The 24,524-nt window shown below is 42.7% G+C and overlaps 1 protein-coding gene across 1 annotated transcript in view; it reads right to left on the bottom strand.

The window, feature by feature from the left end:
* The window catches only part of Nek9 (NIMA related kinase 9), a 53,737-nt gene that overhangs the window by 10,607 nt on the left and 18,606 nt on the right, over positions 1-24,524 (bottom strand). The window contains exons 9-17 of the mRNA XM_045154182.1: positions 18,507-18,557; positions 17,764-17,956; positions 12,161-12,305; positions 10,266-10,466; positions 10,037-10,083; positions 8,656-8,811; positions 4,511-4,619; positions 3,780-3,941; positions 820-990 (exon numbers count right to left, since the gene is read on the bottom strand). Coding sequence (XP_045010117.1) covers positions 820-990; positions 3,780-3,941; positions 4,511-4,619; positions 8,656-8,811; positions 10,037-10,083; positions 10,266-10,466; positions 12,161-12,305; positions 17,764-17,956; positions 18,507-18,557 — 1,235 coding nt within the window. The remainder of the gene's footprint in view (positions 1-819; positions 991-3,779; positions 3,942-4,510; positions 4,620-8,655; positions 8,812-10,036; positions 10,084-10,265; positions 10,467-12,160; positions 12,306-17,763; positions 17,957-18,506; positions 18,558-24,524) is intronic.

Raw genomic sequence — 24,524 nt, 5'->3', positions numbered from 1 at the left:
ACGTCGATCCTCCTACCTCTGCCTCCCAAGTGCTGGGATTAAAGGCGTGCACCACCATGCCCGGTTTAATGGATACATTTAAGTAATAAATTCTACAGCGTGTGTCACATCAAAAAGTGCCCAAGTATAGTGTAGTGGGTATAGTGGCACATGCCTATAACCCCAGCTCTTAGGAAGTGGAGGCAAAAGGATCGGGTATTTAGGTCATACTATGCTACATGCCAAGTTTGAGGCTATTCTGAGTTACATGACACTTTGCCTTAAAAAAAAAAATCCAAAAGATAAGAGATAGCAGATGACTACATTTGGGAAATGATAATTATGTGTTCCTAACATTATGTCCAGCATACCATTATGAGATTCAAAGCAGGGCTGGAGAGGTGGATAAGTGGATAAGGTGTTTGCCTGGGAAGCCTAAGGTTCGATTCCTCAGAACCCACTAAAGTCAGATACAAATGGTGGCGCATGTATCTAGAGTTTGTGTGCAGTGGCTGGAACCCTGGTATGCCCATTCTCTCTCTTTCTCTCTCCTTCTCATAAGTATATAAATTTTTTAAAAAGTTATTATTTACTTTTTATTGACAAGTTCCATAATTGTAAACACTATCCCATGGTAATTCCGTCCCTCCCTCCCCCCACTTTCCCCTTTGAAACTCCACTCTCCATCATATAAATAAATTATTAAATTATTATTAATTTTTAAAAAAGAGATTGAAAGCAACCTCTTTACTTTAGTACACTTCGGTAGCTAAGAATGTGGCTACCAGTACCTTAGTTATCCTAACCAAGGCATCCCAACATCACATGTGAAATCCTTACCAACAATGAGAATGGTGTGCCAACCACGGCAAGAAAGGTCTGGGACATGATGCAGTGATCCAAAAATAGGCCGAGGCCACGAGGTACAGATATCAGAGCCATGTGGTCTCTCAGTGGGGGTCATTGCCAGGCGGCCATTACCTCCATTACCCCAGGCAAAAATGTGATTATCTACAAAAAAGTGAAGAGCAATTGATTAGCATAACACTATCTTCTCAATTCTGTGTGATCCTCAAGCACTAGAGTCAGAGGAAATGTTCATTATTCCCCTATATAAAGCCTAAATTCTTCCTGAGCTCACCTGGGTAAAAATGAACACTGCTCTAATGTGTTGTCATTTCCCTATTTACTCATTCAAACACACAAGTGAGAGTCTACCTCATGGCAGGTGCTGCTCAAGGGGACTGAGTGGGGAACAGAATAAAGCCCTTGCTCCCATGCAACTGACAGTTCAGAGGCAGAAACAGCAATTTTGCATTTCAGGCAGTGATAAGTAGAAGGTAGATAATGGTGGCAAAAATAAGGTGAACAGGGGCTGGAGGGATGGCTCAGCAGTTAAGGCGTTACCCTGCAAAGCCAAAGGGCCCAGGTTCAATTCCCCAGGACCCACATAAGCCAGATGCACAAGGTGACACGTGTCTGGAGTTCGTTTGCAGTGGCTGGAGGCCCTGGTGTGCCCATTCTCTCTCTCTCTGTCTCTAATAAATGAATAAAAATAAATAAAATTAAAAAAATATTTTAAAAAATAAGGTGAACAACAGTTAGATGGATTCATTGTTTTAGAGAAGGTGGTCAGAGAGGTTCTTTTTGATACTTCATTAGAGATATGATTGAAGTAAGGGAGAAAAGCCTCCAGGCAGACATAAAAGTGCAAGGCACTTAAGTAATATGAGAGAACAAGAAGGCCTCTGCAGCTACTGAAAAGGAGGGAGTGAGGGAGGGAGGCGCAGGTCCTGTTCATGTGGGGCTATGTAGGCCATTATGAGGACTTTGTTTTTTTTCTGACTGATGTAGGAAACCATTAGAAGTATGGAGCAGGAGAAATTTGAAAGGATCCTTAAGGCAATGAGGAGAACCATCTGCAGGGAAGCAAGGGTAGAAACAAAGAGGCCAGTTGTGGTGATGATGGCAAGAAGCTGTTGGATATATGCTGAATGATTTGCATGTAGGATGGAACTGTCAGCTACTAAGACAGGTAGGCTGCAGAGGTACAGGTCTGGGCAGAGAATCAGAATACACTGCTTGTTTGAAGTATCAAGATCCAAATCCTGATTGTTATCCAAATCATGCTTTTAAAAAAATATTTTATTTTTATTTATGTATTTGAGAGAATATACAAATACAAATATTTGAGTGGGGGTGGGGGAGAGAGAGAGAGACCGAGACAGAGTCAGAGTCAGAGACAGAGAATGAATATGAATGGACATGCCAGGGCCTCCAGCCTCTGCAGATGAACTGCAGATGCATATGCCACCTTGTGCATCTGGCTTGTGTGGGTCCTGGAGAATCAAACCTGGGTCCTTTGACTTTATAGGTAAGTGCCTTAAGTGCTAAGCCACCTATCTAGCCATGACCCCTTTTTCAAATGAAAGGGAATGCCTCACATTTATTTATGATTTATGATTGTGCTAGGACAAAGATACCAATCAGGACTTATCTGGGCCAACTGAGCTATACAGCCACTATAATTTTAGACACCTAGGCTGAGGGGCTGTTGAATATATGTCTGGACATCTGGGATGGTGATATAAGTTGCAAGGTCAAGAGTTAATGAAATGAACTCGTTCTGGAGGGAGGACAGAGACCTGGGAAGAGGTGGATGCTTCTATTACAGCACCTGAAAGACTGCCTTGCATACTTTTCTCCTGCCACCCAGTCACTGTTTATCAGAATCAATATGGTGCTGGATAAGACAGAAGTACTTAATGATCCCAGAAACGATTTTACTAAAAATGTTAAAATAAAAGTTTAAAAAGGGGGAATATCAACTTGCTATTATCTAGAAATATGACCTTAAAAAAATCATTACATAGGTTGGAGAGATGGCTCAGTGGTTAAGACGCTTGCCTGTAAAGCCTGATGACCTGGGTTCAATTCCCCAGTACCCACATAAAGCCAGATGCACAAAGTGGCTCATGCATCTGCAGTTCATTTGCAGTGGTTGAGGCCCAGGTGTGCCCATTCTGTCTTTCTCTGCTTGTAAACAAATAGATAAACTGTTTTAAAAACTCATTTATATTGGATATATGAAAGTTATATGTAACTGACTGGTTCCCAACTTAATACAAATAAGAAAAAACAACTAAAGCATGAGGTAGTTAGACAAAAACTATTCTTTCTGAGACAAGAATTAAAACATGCATTAGGCTGGAGAGATGCCTTAGCAGTTAAGATACATGGCCGTGAAGCCTAAGGACCCAGGTTTGATTCTCCACGTAAGCCAGATGCACATGGTGGTGCCTGCATCTGGAGTTTGTTTGCAGTGGCCAGAGGCCCTGGTGCACCCATTCTCACTCTCTCTCTCTTGCTCTAATAAATTAAAAAAAAAATCTTAAAAAAAAACAACACATGGGCTGGAGAGATGGCTTAGCAGTTAAGGCACATGCCTGCAAAGCGTAAGGACCTAGGTTCGATTCGCCAGGTCCCACATAAGCCAGATACACATGGTGGTGCATGTGTCTGGAGTTCATTTGCAGTGACTAGAGGCCCTGGCATACCTATTCTCTCTCTCTCTCATTAATAAATAAAAATAAAAATAAATAAACTTAAGAAACAAACCACATGCATTCATGACACCATAGTGAACACCTACAACCCCACTGAGGCGGCCCTCAGTGGAATAAAAGAGTATAACCCAATGGGAATATGACCAACTGTAATGTTCATAATAATCATTATTAAAAAAGACTCAAAACATAACCATCTGCCTAGAAAGCTTGAAAGGAAATATACAGACTCACCATCAGTGGCAGCAATGGTGAACTCATCACCACAAGAGACCCTGATCACTTGCTTCCCACCAAGAGGTCCCCCCAGCAGGTTGATTCCCAGGCGCTTTTTGTAATTCCCAACACCCAGCTGTCCACACTTATTGCAGCCAAAGGTCAGTAGCCGGCCTCGTTCTGAGGAAAGGAGGAAAAATAATCAAGCACATAATGGGTCATGGAATGGAGGGAAGATGCAGACTTCCACACACCCATCCCTGTTAGAATTAGAAGACAGAAGCATGAAGCTACCCACATCACCCTGGACCTATGGCTGTGAGGATATCTAGGCACTGTGGCCAGTGAGACCCACTAAGAGACCACTGTATTTTCTCTCTCCAGTATTACCTTTTTAAAAGGCAGGGTCTCTCTCTAGCCCCAGGCTGACTTGGAACTCACTCTATAGCTCAGGCTGGCCTCAAACTCTTATTGAGCCTCCTACCTCAGCATGAGCCACATGCCCAGCTCAAAACTGCATTATTTAATGTGAAAAATGGATACTACCTTAACTAAGAATACTTACATCATGTTATAGTGTGGTGGTATTTGCATTAAAGGACATTTATATTGTACTTATCATGGTTATAACAAAAATGTGTGCTTGAATGCCTAACTTGTTAGTAAGATAAGACTGGAGCTCATACTTCATCGTATAAAAGGACTTGAGCTCCTCCTAAGGCATGTGACACAGTTGAAAGCCAACTCACCATCAATAGCAGCTGTGTGAGTCTTGCCTGGGGCAATGGTACGGATCTTATAAAAGGACAACTGTTTGGCCAAGGTAAAGGAGGTTGTGTAGGGAACTTCATGGTATGCCTGAAACAAGCAAAACACAGAGCAAACACTCATGAAGTAAACAATGGAGGGATACTTATGCTTATAGAAAAGAGTCATGGTGACCAAAAGGCCTTTCAAATAAATCTCGTTCCTAAGAGAGGATGCCAGGCAGTTTTCCATTTTGAGTAGGACACAAAGAATAAGCTCAATATGTAAGCAGAATTAGGCATAAGATGCAGGGATTTCTGGTAATAAAATTCTACATTCTGAATTCAAGTATACAAGAAATGCATTCTTAAATTTTTTGTTTTGTTTTGTTTTGTTTTGAGGTGGGGTCTCACTCTAGTCCAGGCTGACCCAGAATTCAGTCAGTTTGATTTTATTTTTATTATTTATCTGAGAGAGTGAGAGAGAGAAAAAAGAGAGACAGAGAGAGAGAGAGAAGGAAAGGAAGTTCGAGAGAGAAAGAATGGGCACGCCAGGGCCTCCAGCCACTGCAAACGAACTCCAGACGCATGTGCTACATTATTCAACTGGCTTATGTGGGTCCTGGGGAACAGAACCTGGGTCCTTTGGCTGTGCAGGCAAGCATCTTAACCATTAAGCCATCTCTCCAGGCCCAGAAGATTTTTCAGCTTCTTCTTCTTTTAAAGATTTATTTATTTTATTTTTATTTATTTATTAGAGACAGAGGGAGAGAGAGAGTGAGAATGGGCACGCCAGAGCTTCTAGCCACTGCAAAGGAATTTCAGAAGCAGGCATCACCATGTGCATCTGGCTGACATGGGACTTGGAGAATTGAACCTGGATCCTTAGGCTTTGTAGGCATGTGCCTTAGTCGCTAAGCTATCTCTCTAGCCCAGCATCCTCTTTCTTAAAAACAATTTTTTTTTTTTTTTTTTTTTTTGGTTTTTCGAGGTAGGGTCTCACTCTGGTCCAGGCTGACCTGGAATTAACTCTGTAGTCTCAGGGTGGCCTTGAACTCATGGCGATCCTCCTCCTACCTCTGCCTCCCGAGTGCTGGGATTAAAGGCGTGCGCCAACATGCCCGGCTTAAAAACAATTTTTGTTTTTTCGAAGTAGGGTCTCACTCTAGCTCAGGTTGACCTGGAATTCACTATGTAGTCTCAGGGTGGCCTCAAATTCACAGTAATCTTCCCACCTCAGCCTCCCAAGTGCTGGTATTACCTTTTTGTTTGTTTGTTTCTTTGTTCTTTGTTTTTTGAGGTAGGGTCTCATGCTGGCCCAGGCTGACCTGGAATTAACTATGTAGCTATGTAGTCTCAGGGTGGCCTCAAACTCACAGTGATCCTCCTACCTCTGCCTCCCGAGTGCTGGGATTAAAGGTGTGCACCACCCCCCCTGGCCTTCAAGTGCTGGTATTAAAGGCATTGTGTCATTATATCCTGCTCAAAAGATTTTTTTTTTTTTTTTTTGCTTGTTTTTTTGAGGTAGGGATTCACTCTAGCCCTGGCTGACTTGGAATTCACTATGTAGTTTCAGGGTGGCCTCGAACTCACAGCAATTCTCCTACCTCTGCCTCCTGAGTGCTGGGATTAAAGGCATGTGCTGCCATGCCAGCAGGAGATTTTTATATTACGGATAATCATTGACATTTGTGTTGGCTATACACTCTACATACCCAACAAAGCAGGACACAGAAATAAAACCTGAAGACTCTCTCAAGCCTACAAAGAAATCTATTACTATGATCTAATCTCATCTATAGAGTAGTGCTTCACAAACTCAGTGCTTTAACAAACCACAACAAGCAGTAATAATGAAGCTACCTTTCATACATCTCTCCAACTTTGCACAGAGCCTGTGCTCTTCTGAAACTCAACTACTCTGGACTATGCACAAAGATTATCTCTTACTTTTTCACTTAGTCAGCAAACTATCTTTGTTTTAAAAAAGTATTTTATTTTTATTTATTTATTTGACGAAGAAAGAGGGGGAGAGAGAGAATGGGCGTGACAGGGCCTCCAGCCACTGCAAATGCACTCCAGATGCATGTGCCCCCTTGTGCAGCTGGCTAACGTGGGTCCTGGGATATTGAACATGGGTCCTTTGGCTTTAACCTCTAAGCCATCTCTCCAGCCCAGGAAACTATCTCTTAACTTGACTCTTCAGAAGTGGCAAAAACTTAACCATACTAACACAAAAAGGGAGGAGACTTAAGACTTCCTATTCCTGGAGGATTTTCTTCTTTTGAGATAGGGTTTCTCTCTCTCTCTTAAAATATTTTACTTATTTTGAGAGAAGCAGAGAGAGGGAAGGAGGAAAGGAGAGAGGGAGAGAGAGAGAATGGGTGTATTAGGTCCTCTAGCCACTGCAAACCAACTCTAGATGCATGCATCACCTTATATATCTGGTTTATGTGGGTCCTGGGGAAGCAAACCAGGGTCCTTAGGTTTTGTAGGCAAGTGCCTTATCTGCTAAGCTATCTCTCCAGCCCTCTCTTGTTGTTTTGCTATTGCTGCTTATAAGTGTCTAGGTTCTCCTGGCTCTGCCCTCCATTGCTGCAGGCATACTGGGATTACAAACATGTACACCATTTTTCATATAGCTTTATGTAGCTGATGGGAGTATGTAACTCAGATTGGTAGGCAGGTTAAAGGCATATAAGTACCTTTAACTGCTGAGCCATCTCCTTAGCCCTGGCAGTCATTTTTGAAGTGTAACTGCAAAACATACTGATTGGCTTAACATTTTCTGTACACATACATTTGTGTCTTATTTTACTTTTGAATGAATCTTGCTATACAGCCCAGGTTGGCCTCAAACTCAAGGTCCTCTTGTTTCAGCTTCCCAAGTGCTGGGATCTATGGCATGCACCACAACACCTGACCTCTCTCTATATATGTATAGTTTGTTTTTGTTTTTCAAGGTAGGGTCTTGCTCTAGCTCAGGCTGACCTGTAATTTACTATGCAGTCTCAGGATGTCCTCAAACTCATAGCGATCTTCCTACCTCTGCTTCCTGAGTGCTGGGATTAAAAGTGTGCACCACCATGCCCAGCTTCAAAGGCACACATTTTAATATGCCAAACCTGATCAAGAGAGAGACCACTCTATTACCTGAGGACTTTTTAGGTGACCCTGCCACTTTGGCTAACTTACCTCCCTCCACCAAAAGAAGAGAGAAAGAAAGAAAGCATGCATGCATGCAAGCAAGCAGGCAGGCCAGGCATGGTGGCACATCCTAGCATTCAGGAGGAAGAGGTAGGAGGATCATAGTGAGTTCCAGGCCTGAGATTACATCATGAATTCCAAGTCAGCCTGGGCTAGAATGGGACCCTACCTCACAAAAAACAAAAATAAAGAAAGAAAAGAAAAAACATAAAAGACAAAAGACCTACACTCTTCCCAGAGGTAAATTCTATTTTGACTTCTGCCATATTGTTAATTTTGAATACCAATGAATTTCACATAACTGTTATCATATAGTTTGCTTTCTTTGTGGCTGGCTTCTTTTACTGAGCATAACGTCTATAAGACCATCACTTTATTCATTTTTTCTTTAATTTTTTTTTTTTTAAATTTACTTATTAGAGACATAGGGAGGGAGGGGGAGAGAGAGAGAATGGGCACACCAGGAATTCTAGTCACTGCAAACAAACTCCAGATACATGAAACATCATGTGCATCTGGCTTACATGGGACCTGGAGAATCAAACCTAGATCTTTAGGCTTCACAGGCAAGTCCTTTAACCACTAAGCCATTTCTCTAGCCCCCTTCACTTTATTCTTTTTTTTTTTTTAATAAATTATTTATTTATTTGAGAGTGACAGACACAGAAAGACAGATAGAGGGAGAGAGAGAATGGGCGCGCCAGGGCTTCCAGCCTCTGCAAACGAACTCCAGACGCGTGCGCCCCCTTGTGCTTCTGGCTAACGTGGGACCTGGGGAACCGAGCCTCGAACCGGGGTCCTTAGGCTTCACAGGCAAGTGTTTAACGGCTAAGCCATCTCTCCAGCCCCTTCACTTTATTCTTAAGTCAAATTCCATTGCTACAGAAATCCCAACCCAGAGAAGTCTTGCCAATGTGGTTAGGAAAACAAGGGGCACTCACTTCATGGTTGATGATTCCAGACATGCACTGGTTTAGACCTAGTTTGTTGAACTCATTGAGTCCACAGGCTAGTACTTTGCCTGACTGGGTCAGCAGAAAGGTCCCATCACAGCCACATTGAACTGCAACAATAATTAAGGCTTTGGGAACATCTACCTACAAGGAATAAATAAAATCATAAATATGTAATTCATATTAGAGAAAACACCCCAAGGTCTTTCATAAGTGACACACTGCCTAGAAGTTTGGAGACCACCGTTTTTTAATAAAATAAAATAAAATTATTTTTATTTATTTATTTGACAGAGAGACACAGAGACAGAATGAGAATGAGCACACCATGTCCTCTAGCCACTGCAAACAAACTCCAGATGCATGCGCCCTCTTGTGCATCTCGCTAACGTGGGTCCTGGGGAAACTGAACCTGGGTCCTTTGACTTTGCAAGCAACAGCCTTAACTGCTAAGCCATCCCTCCAGCCCAAGACCACCCTTTTAAACATGGAGTAAGGTTTTATAGTAGGAAAAGATGGCAGTTTCAGGATGAACAGATTGTCAGTTTGTTTTAGGAACTCCCAATTCTCTGGAGTAGACTTCTAAAACAGGAAGACTACTCAGACAGTTGGGAAAGGAGCACCTTCAATCTCTAGCTGGCTTTGTCCTGAGATGGAAGGTTTCTTAACAGTTTAGAAGAAACACGGTTCTAACAGTTTACAAGTAGCCTGGTGGGCCCAATCTAGTCATTTTGGACAGAGTGCTGAGGAGTGTCTAGGACTTCCACACCCTTCCACTCCTTACTGCACAGGGCTGCAGAGTCAGGAATGACACACGGGGGTGATGATGGATACACATGACACCGCTGTAAATCACACTGAGAATGCTACCTATAAACAGCATGTAGGATGTTTAGAACACATAAAAAAGCTGTTAGGGCCGGAGAGATGGCTTAGTGGTTAAGGCACATGCCTTTGAAGCCTAAGGACCCAGACTCAGTTCTCCAGGTCCCACATAAGCCAGGTGCATGTGGTGGCGCATACATCTGGAATTCGTTTGCAGTGGCTGGAGGCCCTGTCTCATTCTCTCTCTCTCTAACTTTCCCTCTCTGTCTCTAATAATAAATAAATAAATAAATAAATAAATCTTAAAAAACAAACTGTTAACAGTCAGTGGTAGACAACCTAACACTGTTACATGCCTACAGGCATGTGATTTAGTCAGATGACAAGACCACAAGGTGCTGTATCAGAAATCCTAGACTGTTATTCTCCCAGACAGGAAACACTTCAGAAATAAACCCACTGATATGAGGAGTCAGGGAAAGAGGACATCTTTTTGAAGTCTGTGTGACTTAGACAGGCTTTAGGAAGATATTTCTGATTTTACCCTCTGTGGTGTATAGTAATCCTCTTCTGAATCCAAACCCAGCCGTCCTAAGACACACATAAGAAAGATAGTCATTATAGTGAAGGCTTTCTTCCCAAGGAAGATGCTTTATGAATTCTCTTACTGATCAACACTTCTTACAGAGAGGTTCTGTCATGTGTTCAGATGCACACAAGTCTTAAGTCAGGTTGTGCACCTAAGATGTGAACACAAGCAAAGCTACACCTACCATATTCACCACAGCCCCAAGAATAGACTTCTTTGTTTCGTGTCAGAACCACCACATGATTATCTCCACAGGAGACCTGCTCTACTGGATTGCTGAGGAAGAAGTTCAGCTGCATGGGTTCTAGCACTTCAGAGCCGGCAACTTTGTCCACTCCCATGCAGCCATAATAATCAGATCCAAAGGCATAGAGCTGCCCTTCATCTGCAAAAAGAAGAATAATAACCCATAAGACTGACTTATTTTTGTCCAAGGAGAAATCTGGGCAGAGTTTGAATGAGGACCACCTCAGCCAATCACCTCACATGAGATGACCGTATCAGAAGTCAGAAGGATAGACTGGTGTTGATGGTATACAGTGGTGAGCACAGCTGCCTTCCAGGATAGAGCTCTTCCTCCCTCCCTTCCTTCCTTTCTCTTTCTTCCTTCCTTTCCCTTCTCTTCCTTCCTTCCTTTCTTTCCCTTCTCTTCCTTCCTTCCTTTCTCTCCCTTCTTTCCTTCCTTCCTTTCTCTCCCTTCTTTCCTTCCTTTCCCTCCCTTCCTTTCTTCCTTTTTTCCCTCCCTCCCTCCCTCCCTCCCTTCCTTCTTTCCTTCCTTTCACTCCCTCCTTTCCTCCTTCTTCCTCCTCTTCTTTTTTTTTTCCACTCTAGCCCAAGCTGACCTGGATCTAATAGTGCTCCTCCTACCTCTGCCTCCTGAGCGCTGGGATTAAAGGCGTGCATCACCACACCTGATTTAGAGCGATTTTTAGTGAGGAGGCCACATGTATTACTATAATAAACTTCAAAAAAATGGTATGATTATCATGTTCAATGATCTTAAAATTTTCCTGGGGCCTGCTCTATTTTTTAAAAAAATTATTTATTTCTTTATTTGAGAAAAAGAGGCAAGCGGGGGGGGGGGGGGAGGGAGGGAATGGGTATGCCAGGGCCTCCAGCCACTGCAAATGAACTCCAGATGCATGCGCCCCCTTGTGCATCTGGCTTACATGGGTCCTGGAGAATTGAAACGGGATCCTTTGGCTTTGCATGCAAACACCTTAACCACTAAGCCATTTCTCCAGCCTGGCTGCTCTGTTTTTATAGATTAAAAAGACACCCTGAGACCACATAGTGAATTACAGGTCAGCCTGAGCTAGAGCAAGATCCTACCTTGAAAAACAAAAACAAAACAAAACAAACAAAAAAGAGAGAAATACCAGGAGTTCATAAAATAAGTAATGATATTTAAAAAATTAAATGTCTTTTTTTTTTTCGAGGTAGGGTCTTGCTTTAGCTCAGGCTGACCTGGAATTCACTATGTAGTCTCAGGTTGGCCTTGAGCTCACAGCAAACCTTTTACCTCTGCCTTCCGAATGATGAGATGAAAGGTGTGTGCCACCACACCCAGTAAATATGTCTTGATTCTGGTTTTGTACTACCATAGCCTAAAGAGATGGTTCCAAAATGGAACCAATACACAGTTCTCCTAATTTCTTCTATGTTATCCACTTATCTTGTCCTTGCTCATTATTCCCTAATAGCAAATTGTTTTTGTTTTTCATTTTTTTTCTCAGCGCTGAAAACTTAACCCTTATCTACCACTGTGCTATATCTTGAGCCTGGGAATGTTATTAACAAATGTATTTGCTTAATTTCTTTTGTTTTTCGGTTTTTCGAGGTAGGGTCAGCCCAGGCTGACCTAGAATTCACTCTGTATTCTCAGGGGGGCCTTGAACTCACAGCCATCCTACCTCTCCCTCCCGACTGCTGGTTATAAAGGCGTGAGCCACCCTGCCTGGCTTTCTTTTGGTTCTTTGAGTACAGTCTTTTGTTATATAAAATCCCAGCTGAACGTGTGTTACATTAGCACAATGCTCCATATTACACATACTCAGATTTTTGCTGATAATGGCTTACCTGTTACACAGACAGTGAAATCATCACCACAGGACACCTGGCGAATAGCTTTGCCTTGCAACTTTTCCACATGCTTTGGCTGTCGATAGGAAGCTTTGTCTCCATGGCCTAGCTGACCATGGAGTTTAGTACCCCCTTGCATATTCTGTAAAATGAAAAAGCCTTATAAAGTTTCATTTTTTTTTATGCTAAAAGCTAATCTTTAGTATCACTTATTTATTTATTTAAGGGAGGAGAAAAAGAGACAAGAGAATGAGTGCACCAGGGCCTCTAGCCAGTGCAAATAAACTCCAGATGCATGTACTACATTGTGCATCTGGCTTATGTGGGAATTGGAAAATCAAACCTGTATTCTTAGGTTTCTCAGGCAAGTGCCCTAACATCCTACATGCTGTTTATGGACAGCATCCTTAGTGTGATTTTCAGCAGTTTCATATGTATCCATCATTACAAGACAGACGCATAAAGTGGCACTTGCATCTGGAGTTTGTTTGCAGCGGCTGTAGGTCCTGGCACATTCATTATATATCTACCTTTTTCTGTCTCCAGTAAATAAGTAAAGAAAAATTAAAAAAATAAAACAGCTGGTTGTGGGGGCACACGCCAGTAGAAAATTGCTGAAGAGGTAAAGGTAGGAGGATCAGGAGTTTGAGACCAGCCTGGGCTACACATTCTCCTTCCCTCCCTCTTTCTCTCTCTCTCTCTGCCTCTTTCTTTCTCTTTGTCAAATAAATAAATAAGGGCTGGAGTGATGGTTTAGTGGTTAAGGCATTTGCCTGTGAAGCTTAAGAACACAGGTTTGATTTCCTAGTATCCATATAAACCAGATGCACAAGGTGTGGCACCTGTATGGAGTTCTTTGCAGTGGCTAGAGGCCCTGGCATGCCCATTCTCTCCTCCCTGTGTGTATGTCTCTCTCTCTCAAATAAATAAGTTAAATTAAATAATTTAAGGGCTGGAAAGACAGCTTGGCAGTTAAGGTGCTTGCCTGCAAAGCAAAGGACCCAGGTTCGATTCCTCAGGACCCACGTAAGCCAGATGCATAAGGTGACATATGCTTCTGGAGTTTGTAGTGGCTGAAGGCCCTGGCATGCCCATTCTCTCTCTATCTGCCCTCTCTCTCAAATAAATAAAATAAATAAAATTTAAAAGAAATTAAAGACAAAAATAGGAAAAAAGGAATTTGACTATTATCAAAGCTATATACAGTAACAAGAAGAATCCTTTTAAATATTTTAGAGTGATGATTTCCACTCAATGACTCAACTATAAATCCTTATTTTTTTTTTAAGAATTTTGTTTATTTTTATTTGAGAGCAACAGACAGAGAGAGAAAGGCAAAGAGAGAGAGACACAGAGAGAGAATGGGTGCGCCAGGGCCTCCAGCCACTGCAAACGAACTCCAGATGCGTATGCCCCCTTGTGCATCTGGCTAACGTGGGTCCTGGGGAATGGAGCCTCGAACCGGGGTCCTTAGGCTTCACAGGCAAGCGCTTAACCGCTAAGCCATCTCTCCAGCCCCTATAAATCCTTATTTTAAAAACATTTATTTATTCAAGAGAGAGAGAAAACAGAGAGAGAGAGAGAGAGAGAGAGAGAGAGAGAGAGAGAGAGAGAGAAAGAGAGAAAGAGAGCGAGAAAGAGAGAGAGAGCATGCCAAGGCCTCCATCACTGCAAATGAACCCCAGATGCATGTGGCACCTTGTGCATCTGGCTTATGTGGGTACTGGGGAATTGAATCTGGGTCCTTAGGCTTCACAGACAATTTAACCGCTAAGCCATCTTCCCAGCCCTAAGTAAATAAACATACTTTGTTTGTTTGTTTTCAAGTTAGGGTCTTACTCTACCTCAGGCTGACCTGGAATTCACTACGTAGTCTCAGGGTGGCCTCACATTCATGGCAATCCTCTCTCAGCCTCCTGAATACTGGGATTAAAGATGTGTGCCACCACACCAGGCCTAAATTTTTTTGGCTTTTTTTTTTTTTTTTTTGAGGTAGGGTCTCACTCTACTTCAGGCTGACCTGGAATTCACTATGTAGTCTCAGGGTGGCCTCAAACTCAATGGTGATCCTCCTACCTCTGTCTCCTGAGTGCTGGGATTAAAGGCGTGCATCACTATGCCCAGCTCTAAATATTTTTTAAGGCACTACTTTCACTCTGCTGGCTGCCAGCTTGGGGCTAATTCAGTAACAAGAGGCCAAATCATTTACTCTTTCAGTCAATGAATAACTGCATGTCTGACTCTCTCAAGTGTTGGAGACAGAGCACTAATAAGACAAGTGTACTGCATGTACCAATGGAGAAGATAACTGAGAGCACTGGGGAAAAGCTCACTCAGATAAAGGAAACAAGGGGAGTACAAGTTTAGGTAAGGAAAAGCAGTCAGAAACATACCCAGAGAAGGCACAGAAAGAGAAAGAAAGAAGCTGGGCTGGAGAGATGGTTCAATGGTTAAGGTGTTTGCCTGCAAAGCCTAACAACCCAAGTTCAATTACCCAGCACTCATGTAAAGGCAGATGCACAAAGTGACACAAGCATCTGGAGTTTGTTTGCAGTGGATAGAGGCCCTGGCATGCCCATTTCATCTCTCTCCCTCTCTCTGCTTGCAAATAAATAAATATTTTTTTTCTTTTATTTATTTGACAGTAACAGACACAGAGAGAAAGAGGCAGAGGGAAAAAGAGAGAGAATGGGCATGCCAGGGCTTCCAGCCATTGCAAACGAACTCCAGATGCATGCGCCCCCTTGTGCATTTGGCTAACGTGGGTCCTGGGGAATCGTGCCTTGAACCAGGGTCCTTAGGCTTCATAGGCAAGCGCTTAACCACTAAGCCATCTCCCCAGCCCTAAATAAATATTTTAAAAGGAAATTAAAAAAGAAAAAGGAAGAAGCCAAGAGAACATGCTATCATGCAAGCTACATGACAACAGAGCTTCAAAGAGAATAGGGCATTGTGTCACATGTCACCAAGAGATCAAGCCAGCTAAGTACTAATAACATCTATTTTATTTTAGCATTTCAACTGAGTAGCAGAGATGGAAGCTGAACTGTGGGTAAGGAGAGTGGGAGATAAGGAAAGAGGCAGCAAACATGGGTTAAGATGAGAGAGGCTGGACGCACATGCCTTTAATCCCAGCACTCGGGAGGCAGAGGCAGAAGCAGGTGGATCACTGTAAGTTCAAGGCTACCCTGAGACTACATAGTGAAGACCCTACCTCGAAAAACCAAAAAAAAAAAAAAAAAAAAAAAAAAAAAAGATGAGAAAGGGCTGGAGAAATGGCTTAGCAGTTAAAGCACTTGCATGTGAAGCTTAAAGACCCAGGTTCAACTCCCTAGTACCCACATACAGCCAGATGCACAAGGTGGCACATGCATCTGCATGGAGTTCATTTGTAGTGGCAAAAGACCTTGGTTTGCCCATTCTAATTCTCATTCTCTCTCTCCTTGCAAATAAATAATAAAATACTTAAGAGAGCAAGAAAGAGAGAGAGGTGGTGGTGGGGGGAACACACACTAGGTGTGGTGGTATATGCCTATAACTCAGCACTCAGGGGTGGAGGCAGAAGGATCATGAGTTCAAGGCTATCCTCATATAGCAAATTAGAAGCCAGAATAAACCATATGAGACATGGTCTCAAAAGCAAACAAAAGGATGACAAAATGAGAGAAGTTAGGCATGGTGATGAATGCTAATGATATCAACACTTGGGAGTCTGAGGCAGGAGCATCAGCACAAGTCTGAGGTCAGCCTAGGCTACATATTAAATTGTAATTATAGCCTAGGCTATTCAGTGGTCCCTGTCTTAAAAAAATAAACACCATTACCAAGTGTGGTGGTGCATGCCTTTAATCCCAATACTTGGGAGATTGAGGTAGAAGGATCTCTGTGAGTTTGAGACCAGCCTGGAACTATAGTGAGTTCTAGGTCAGCCAGGACTGGAATGGGAGACCCTTCCTCAAAAAGGCTCATAACAAAGAGAGTTGGCTAAGTTTGCTTGCAAAGCCTGATGGCCTAAGTTTACTTCTCTAGGACTCACTCATATAAAGTCAGATGCACAAAGTGACACATTTGCAGTGTCAGGAGGCCCATTCACTTTCTTTCTGTTTTCTCTGCTTGAAAATAAATACTAATTTAAAACAAAACCTCAAGGCAGTGACCTTGGGATGACTCAGAAGGCACCATGATGCTGAGAAGTGACAGAGGAGTGCTCAGCACTGCAATATCTCAATTACACCTTCCATGGCTCAGGGTCTATTGTGGAAGAGATAGTGGAAACAATGTAAGAGCCAAAGGAAGTGTAGGACTCCTTATAATGTGCTCCTCCAGACACAGAATGGCCTGGATATCCATGACCTCATAGTGCTTGACACTATCTATACAAGACCATCATAATAGAAGAAAAGATCATGATATCAAAATAAAAGAGAGACTGATTGAGAGGATATGATGGAGAGTAGAGTTTCAAAGGGGAAAGTGGAGGGAGGGAGGGAATTACCATGGGATACTGTTTACAATTATGAAAGTTGTCAATGTAAAAATAAATAAAATAAAAAACAAAACCTCAAAACCAACAAACAAAAAAGGGCTGGGGAAATGGCTAAGCAGTTAAATAGACTTACATGGAAAACCTGCTGTCTAGAGTTCAATTCCCCAGTACCCATGTAAAGCCAGATGCACAAAATGGTGTATGTGTCTAGAGCTCATTTGCAGTGGCAAGAGGTCCTGGCACACCCAAACTCTCTTTCTCTCTCAAATAGACAGACAGACATATATATAGGTGGATTATGAGTGACAGGGTGATAGAAAAGAACCCAGACGTCAACATAGGGAAACCCTTAGCTAGCATGGATCACAGGCAAGGGGCTCAGAGGTTTCCTGACATGGTGTGCGCTTCATTTCTTTACAAAGCTATGTCACAGCTAGTGCTCTGAACCTCATGGCAATAGAACAGAGTAACTGACATGTCTGAAGCCATCCAACTGGAAACAACAGCCCAGTCTCTTGAATCCAAACCCAATGCTCTTCTGATTTTCATTTCTGCTTTCTTTCATTCATCTGGCTGAAGAGACTGCTTAGTGGTTAAGGCACTTGCTTGCAAAGCCAAAGGACACAGGTTTTATTCCCCAGGACCCATGTAAGCCACATGCACAAGGTAGTGCATGCATCTGGAGCTCATTTACAGTGGCTGGAGGCCCTGGTGTGCCCATTCTCTCTCTCAAATAAATAAGTAAAAATAAAAAATATTAAGAAAAAAATGAGCTGGACATGGTGGCGCGTGCCTTTAATCCCAGCACTTGGGAGGCAGAGGTAGATGGATTGCTATGAGTTTGAGGCCAGTCTGAGACTACATAGTGAATTCCAGGTCATCCTGGGCTAGAGCAAGATCCTACCTGGAAAAAACAAAAACAGAAACAACAAAAAAAAAGCCTTTGTAGGTGGCCCAGTACTCACTAGGAATTGGGTCATGCACATGGACTAAAGAAACCAAGAGCTATGTCTCATCATCCTAAGTCAGTCAGTCCTGCAAAACAGGGTCAACTAACAATGCTTAGACATGCTGGGCCCCATGACAACAAGGCTTATAGCACTGCTTTACTTACCACCCAGGTATACAGCTCCTTCTCCACTGTGACCACAGCAAAGTGAGTGTTCCCTGCACACACCTGTCGAGCACTACAGCCACTCTTGATGACATCCAATTTCTGGGGGGTGGATTTCCCACCGCCCCAAACATAGACTTCACTAGTTCTTGATGTGACCACAGCAATGGGGGCTTCAGTTACCGTGCTTGACCTGCCAGCAACCCCCAAACAAAGGCACATTTATCATAAAAATGGTACTAAAGAAGATTGCTTGAGGCTAGGGATGTAGCTCAGTACATTGTGAACACAGGCAGTGCGTAAAGCACGTTTGATCCCTAGTACAATATAAAACTAAGTGGTATCAAATGCCTATAATTTCAGGACATGGGAAGGGGAGTGGGAAAAAAAAAGACTGCTCAATCTGTTCCCTCAGAACTACCAATTATGGTATGAGAAAATATGTTCTTTCAACCCTCTCTTACAGCAGGCTTTGAAAAGCCTGCCTTAGGGCTTCATTGTAGTTCAACTAGACCAGATTCCAGTCAGATCCATAACACCTACACTTTTCAACATTCATCATGGTAAAGATGTCCACTTGATGGTGAGGGGCAACTTAAGACTTTTTTCTTCTAAGAGATGACTGACATTTAAGCAGATGTTACTTTCTCAAAGGACACCACGTGCTCCCGGGATCATATAATTCCTTTGGCCCAAGAACAAACCAACAAGTGTTGATTTTCATGAAGTCTCTTATACATTACCTTGGTCTCTTTGTAGGTGCATTAAGCAGAGTGACTTTTTCTTCCATCTCTCTACCAAAAGAAAAACAGATTCATGAGTGAAGTTCCTAAATTGCAACTGTGTCTCTGTAATATATACTCTTATAAGCATATGCTTCCTACAACTTGTACCTTGATACAACTGAGGTAAACAGGCTTGTCACTACATAACTTGTTCAACATCACAGGGCCAGCAGTTTGGGACCACTGCTTTGTATGTCAGAGAAACAGTCTAGGCTAGAAGAGGGAGACTCACATGGATTGAGACAGAAATCTATCTGGTCTGCTTGCTGACTTCCAAATGTAGTATCTACAAGCGTGGGCTTATTATCTTTCTGCCAAGTCAGGTATTCTTTCCTACTTCTCTATTTTGATGAGTGGCAACGTCTCTCACCATTTCCCACTCAATTTCAGTCACCTGACTCCTTCTGCTCCCTTTCTCCAAGACTCAACATTTCCTTTCTTCTGCTTCTACTAAACAGCACCTTTTATTTTTTATTTTTTGGTGGTGGTGGTAGAGGGAACATGTTGTGTATGTATGTGTGGTATATGACGACGTGTGTAACACGTGGACCATGTGCACCGATGCTTGTGCCATGTCCACACACTGAAAAGGCCAAAGGAGATGTCAAGTATCTTCTACTTTTTTACTCATCCACCTACTACCCTGAGATGGAGTCTCTCACTTAACCCAGAGCTGTCATTTTCACCATGGTTTTTTTTTTCCTCCTTTAAAAAAAAAAATTGTTTTTATTTTGTTTTTATTTATTTATTTGAGAGCAACAGACAGACAGAAAAGAAGCAGATAGAGAGAGACACAGAATGGGCACGCCAGGGCCTCCAGCCACTGCAAATGAACTCTAGATGCGTGTGCCCCATTGTGCATCTGGCTAACATGGGTCCTGGGGAATCGAGCCTCGAACCGGGGTCCTTAGGCTTCACAAGCAAGCGCTTAACTGCTATGCCATCTCTCTAGCCCTCCTTTGGTTTCTGATGTAGGGTCTCACTTTAGCCCATACTGACCAGGAATTCACTATGTAGTCTCAGGGTGGCCTCGAACTAATGTAGCCTCCTACCTCTGCCTCCTGAGTGCTGGAATTAAAGGCGTACAACACACCCAGTTCGTCTTCACCATCTTTTTCAGGTCTCTGACCCCCAGCAGGACTGGAGCTATACTCACTTATTTATAGTGATGCTGGAGAATGGGACTCAGGTTGAGCCATTTCCCTATCTCCCTACACCCTTTGTTTGCCCCTTTTTTTTGGGGGGGGGTTTCGATATAGGCTCTCACTCTAGCCCAGTTTGACCTGGAATTCACTCTATAGTCTCAGGGTGGCCTCTAACTCATGGTGATACCCCTACCTCTGCCTTCTGAGTGCATGCTACCATGCCTGACCTGGTTTTTTTGTTTTTTTCCCGGTTTTTCACTCCAAGCCAGACTGACCTAGAACTCACTCTGTAGTCCCAGGCTGGCCTCAAACTCACAATGATCCTACCTTTGTCTCCCAAGTTGTTTGCTTTTTTAAAACAGGGTCTCATTATATGGTTCAGGCTGGCATCTAATTCATGGTCCTTCTGCCTTGGCCTCCTGAGTGCTAGTTTTATAGATGTCATCTGCTGTCACTGATCTTTACTAACCTAACAGCTGAGCCCAGTACTGCTGATTTCTTTAGACATACTCTTATCAAATGAACTGTCTTCTCACATAAATTCAGAACTTGCATATTCTCTTTTGAATTCAGTTAGGCATTCTAGAGTCCCTACCTTCTTTCCCTTTCCTTACAATCCATGTTCTGGCCAGGTTTGTTACTTTGCATAAAGCTATTATAGCTGAACGACTGCAGTAACACTCAAGCATGTGTAATTTTGAAAGCTTCTGAGGTTTTCACTGAAAGCACCATGTCTAGAATCACTACCTAGCCAAACCGGACTTTGTGTTTCCAGAGTACTTCCCAAAGCTTGCTATATCTATATTTTTGGTTCTCTCTCTCTCTCTTTAAAATTTTTTTTTTTGTTCATTTTTTATTTATTTATTTGAGAGCGACAGACATAGAGAGAAAGACAGATAGAGGGAGAGAGAGAGAATGGGCGCGCCAGGGCTTCCCGCCACTGCAAATGAACTCCAGATGCGTGCACCCCTTGTGCATCTGGCTAATGTGGGACCTGGGGAACCGAGCCTTAGGCTTCACAGGCAAGCGCTTAACCACTAAGCCATCTCTCCAGCCCTCTCTCTCTCTTTTAAATGAAAGAGAGAGAGAATTGACACACCAGGGCCTTTAGCCACTGCAATGGAATTCCAGATGCATGTGCCACCTTGTGAATATGTATCACCTTGTGCATCTGGCTTACATAGGTTCTGGGGAGTCAAACCTGGGTCCTTAAGCTTTGCAGGCAAGCACCTTAACTGCTAAGTCATCTCTCCAGCCCAGTTCTCTTACTTTCTTTGTCTAGAAGACTGCACCTAATGTTTTTTATCAAAGCATTGCATGCAAATCTATAATTATGTCAGAAAAATTTCAATTAAAATTATTCATTAAAATATTTCAGTAGGGCTGGAGAGATGGCTTAGCGGTTAAGTGCTTGCCTGTAAAGCCTAAGGACCCCGGTTCGAGGCTCCATTCCCCAGGACCCACGTTAGCCAGATGCACAGGGGGGCGCATGCGTGTGGAGTTCGTTTGCAGTGGCTGGAGGCCCTGGCGTGCCCATTCTCTCTCTATCTGCCTCTTTCTCTCTCTCTGTCTGTTGCTCTCAAATAAATAAATAAAATAAACAAAAAAAAATAAAAAAAAAATATTTCAGTAAAGGGCTGGAGAGATGGCTTAGTGGGTTAAGCACTTGCCTGTGAAGCCTAAAGACTCTGGTTCAAGGCTTGATTCCCCAGGACCCACATTAGCCAGAAGCACAAGAGGGTGCATGCATCTGGAGTTTGTTTACAGTGGCTGGATGCCCTGGTGTGCCCATTCTCTCTCTATCTGCCTCTTTCTCTCTCTCTGTCTGTTGCTCTCAAATAAATAAATAAAATAAACAAAAAAAATTAAAAAAAAATATTTCAGTAAAGGGCTGGAGAGATGGCTTAGTGGGTTAAGCACTTGCCTGTGAAGCCTAAAGACTCTGGTTCAAGGCTTGATTCCCCAGGACCCACATTAGCCAGAAGCACAAGAGGGTGCATGCATCTGGAGTTTGTTTACAGTGGCTGGATGCCCTGGTGTGCCCATTCTCTCTCTTTCTCTCTGTCTGTTGCTCTCAAAAAAAAAAAAAAAAAAAAAAAAAATTCAGTGAAGAAGCTGGGTGTGGTGGTGCAGGCCTTTAATCCCAGCACTTGGTAAGATCACCGTGAGATCAAGGCCACACTGAGACTACATACTGAATTCCAGGTCAGCCTGGACTAGAGTGAAATCCTACTTCAAGAAAACCCAAACAACAAAATAAAGTAAAATTCAGTACAGGATTAAAGCTATGACTACACTGTTGGGAAATAAGGAAGATTAAAAAGTGAAATATGCTTACCCAGCCCCAAAGGATGACAGTGCCTGTTTATACACACAACATACACAGAAAGTCATAGTGGAGAAATAACACAAAATTCTAGACACTGGAACTCTCTTTTATAAACTTGAAGGTAGAAAAGATTCATTATGAACAAAAACTTAAATGTGAGACCCAAAAACTATGAAATGCCCAGGCATGGTAGCACACACCTCTAATCTCAGCACTTTGGAGGCTGAAGTAGGAGGAGGATCAATGTGAGTTCGAGGCCAGTCTAGACTACAGAGTGAGTTCCAGATCAGCCTGGGCCAGAGTAAGATCCTATTTCAAAACATACAGGGCTGTAGAGATGGCTTAGCAGTTAAGGGGCTTGCCTGCAAAGCTTAAGGATCAAGGTTCGAGTCCTCAAATCCCACTTAAGCCAGATGCACAAGGTGGCGCATGTGTCTAGAATTTGTTTGCAGTAGCTGGAGGCCCTGGAGCACCTATTCCCCTCACAGCTAGTCTGAGCTAAATGAGACCTTGTCTAAAAAAATCAATAACAGGGCTGGAGTGATGGCTTAGCAATTAAGGTGCTTGCCTGCAAAGCCTAATGACCCAGGTTCAATTCCCCAGTACCTATGTAAAACCAGATACACAAAGTGGCACATGTGTCTGGACTATGCTTTCAATGGCTGGAGGCCCTAGTGGGCCCATTCTCCTTGTAAATAAATAAAATTTTCAAAACAAAACACAAAATCTCAGTAATAATAATAGTTTAAGAGCCAGTTGTGGTGGCTCATGTCTATAAATACAACACTTGAGAGGATGAGGCAAGAAGATCATTAGTTTAAGGCTGGTTCAGGCTACATAATGAGACTCTGTCTCAAAAAATAAGAACAAAGTTGGGCATGGTGGCACACACCTTTAATCGCAGTACTTGGGAGGCAGAGTTAGGAGCATTGCTGTGAGTTTGAGGCTACCCTGAGACCACATAATAGTGAATTACAGGTCATCCTGTGCTAGAGTGAAACCCTACCTTGAAAAAAAAAAAAGGGTTAATTAAATGATACAACAGGATTAAAGTATATTGACCAGATAGCAAAGATTATGGAACTGGGTATGTACTTCATATATTTAAGTGCAAGACTTGAGAAAAAGCACAGTGAATATCTGAATATTTGGCAGATATAAAAATAAAGAACTCAATCCAGGTGTGGTGGCACATGCCTTTAGTCCCTGCATTCAGGAGCCGAGTTGGGGGCCAGCTTGAGACTACATAGTGAATTTCAGGCCAGCCTAAGCCAGAGTAAAACCCTACCTCAAAAACAAAAAAACCAAACTGGAGCTGGAGAGATGGCTTAATGTGCTGGCCTGTGAAGCTTAAGGACCCATGTTCAATCTGTCTCCAGATCGCACATAAGCCAGATGCACAAAGGTGAGGCAAGCACAAAGTTGCACGTGCCCACTAGGTGGCACAAGTGTCTGGAGTTCAATTGCAGTAGGTGGGGCCCTGGTGCATCAATTCTCTCTCGCTCTCTTAAAAAAAAAAAAAAACAACAGAAAATAAAAGAACTGATAGAGGAGGAGGAAGAGAAGACAAAGATAATATAACAAGAAGAAAAACAGACTAGGAAATTTAAGAAAGATAAGGAATACCTGTCCTTTAAGTTGAGGTCTAAAGCTTCCTGCAGAAGAACAGACTTCTTACCTCTAGAGACATCTGAAATGATAGTCTCAGGAAATAACCTGTCATGAGTCAATAAAGCTTGACTACAAGAAATAGACAAAGGTATCTGAAAAGTACTCCTCAAACTTCAGCCGTTAATATATAAACTTAATAATATCCTAAAAAACAAATGCCCTGTCCAGGTTCATACTACTATCTAAAAGTTGTTGAGCATTTTCTGCCAGGTCTTGCTTGAAACACCTTCTGTGTTACTTTTTTGTTTTCTTTCTTTCTTTTTGAGGTAAAATTTACCTCTATTCTAGGCTGACCTGGAACTCTCCCTGGAGATCCAGGATGGCTTCAAATTTATAGTGATGCTCCTACCTCTGCCTCCCAAGTGCTGGGGTTAAAGGGGTGTGCCACCATGGCCAGCTGTGTTACTTTCTTTAATCCTTATTTTATCTCACTTTATAAAAGAGAAAACAAAACAAAACAAAAAGTCAAAATGGAAGTAGCATACATCTATGGTCCCAGCTGTGAAGAGGCTGAGGCAGGAGGAAGGCAAGTTTGAGAGCAGCATGGGTTACATAGCAGGGTCTTGTGTCAAAAACATAACAAAACACCCTCATCAATTCCTGAGGAGTTATTGGCAGTTAATGGTTACTGGGGGGAGGGAGACATTTTCTTCAGAGGGGTAGCCACTGTTTGGTCAGCCCTTCTCATGTAAGCAACCCTAATTAAAACCCACAGGGGGTCGGGTGGTGGCTCACGCCTTTAATCCCAGCATTTGGGAGGCAGAGGTAGGAGGTACGGCATGAGTTCAAGGCCACCCTGAGACTACAGAGTAAATTCCAGGTCAACCTAGG

Source organism: Jaculus jaculus, chromosome 7 (assembly GCF_020740685.1).
Source record: "Jaculus jaculus isolate mJacJac1 chromosome 7, mJacJac1.mat.Y.cur, whole genome shotgun sequence".
Taxonomy (NCBI): Eukaryota; Metazoa; Chordata; class Mammalia; order Rodentia; family Dipodidae; genus Jaculus; species Jaculus jaculus.
Note: the sequence above shows the minus strand (reverse complement) of the source record. Positions and strands in the feature narration are given on the sequence as shown.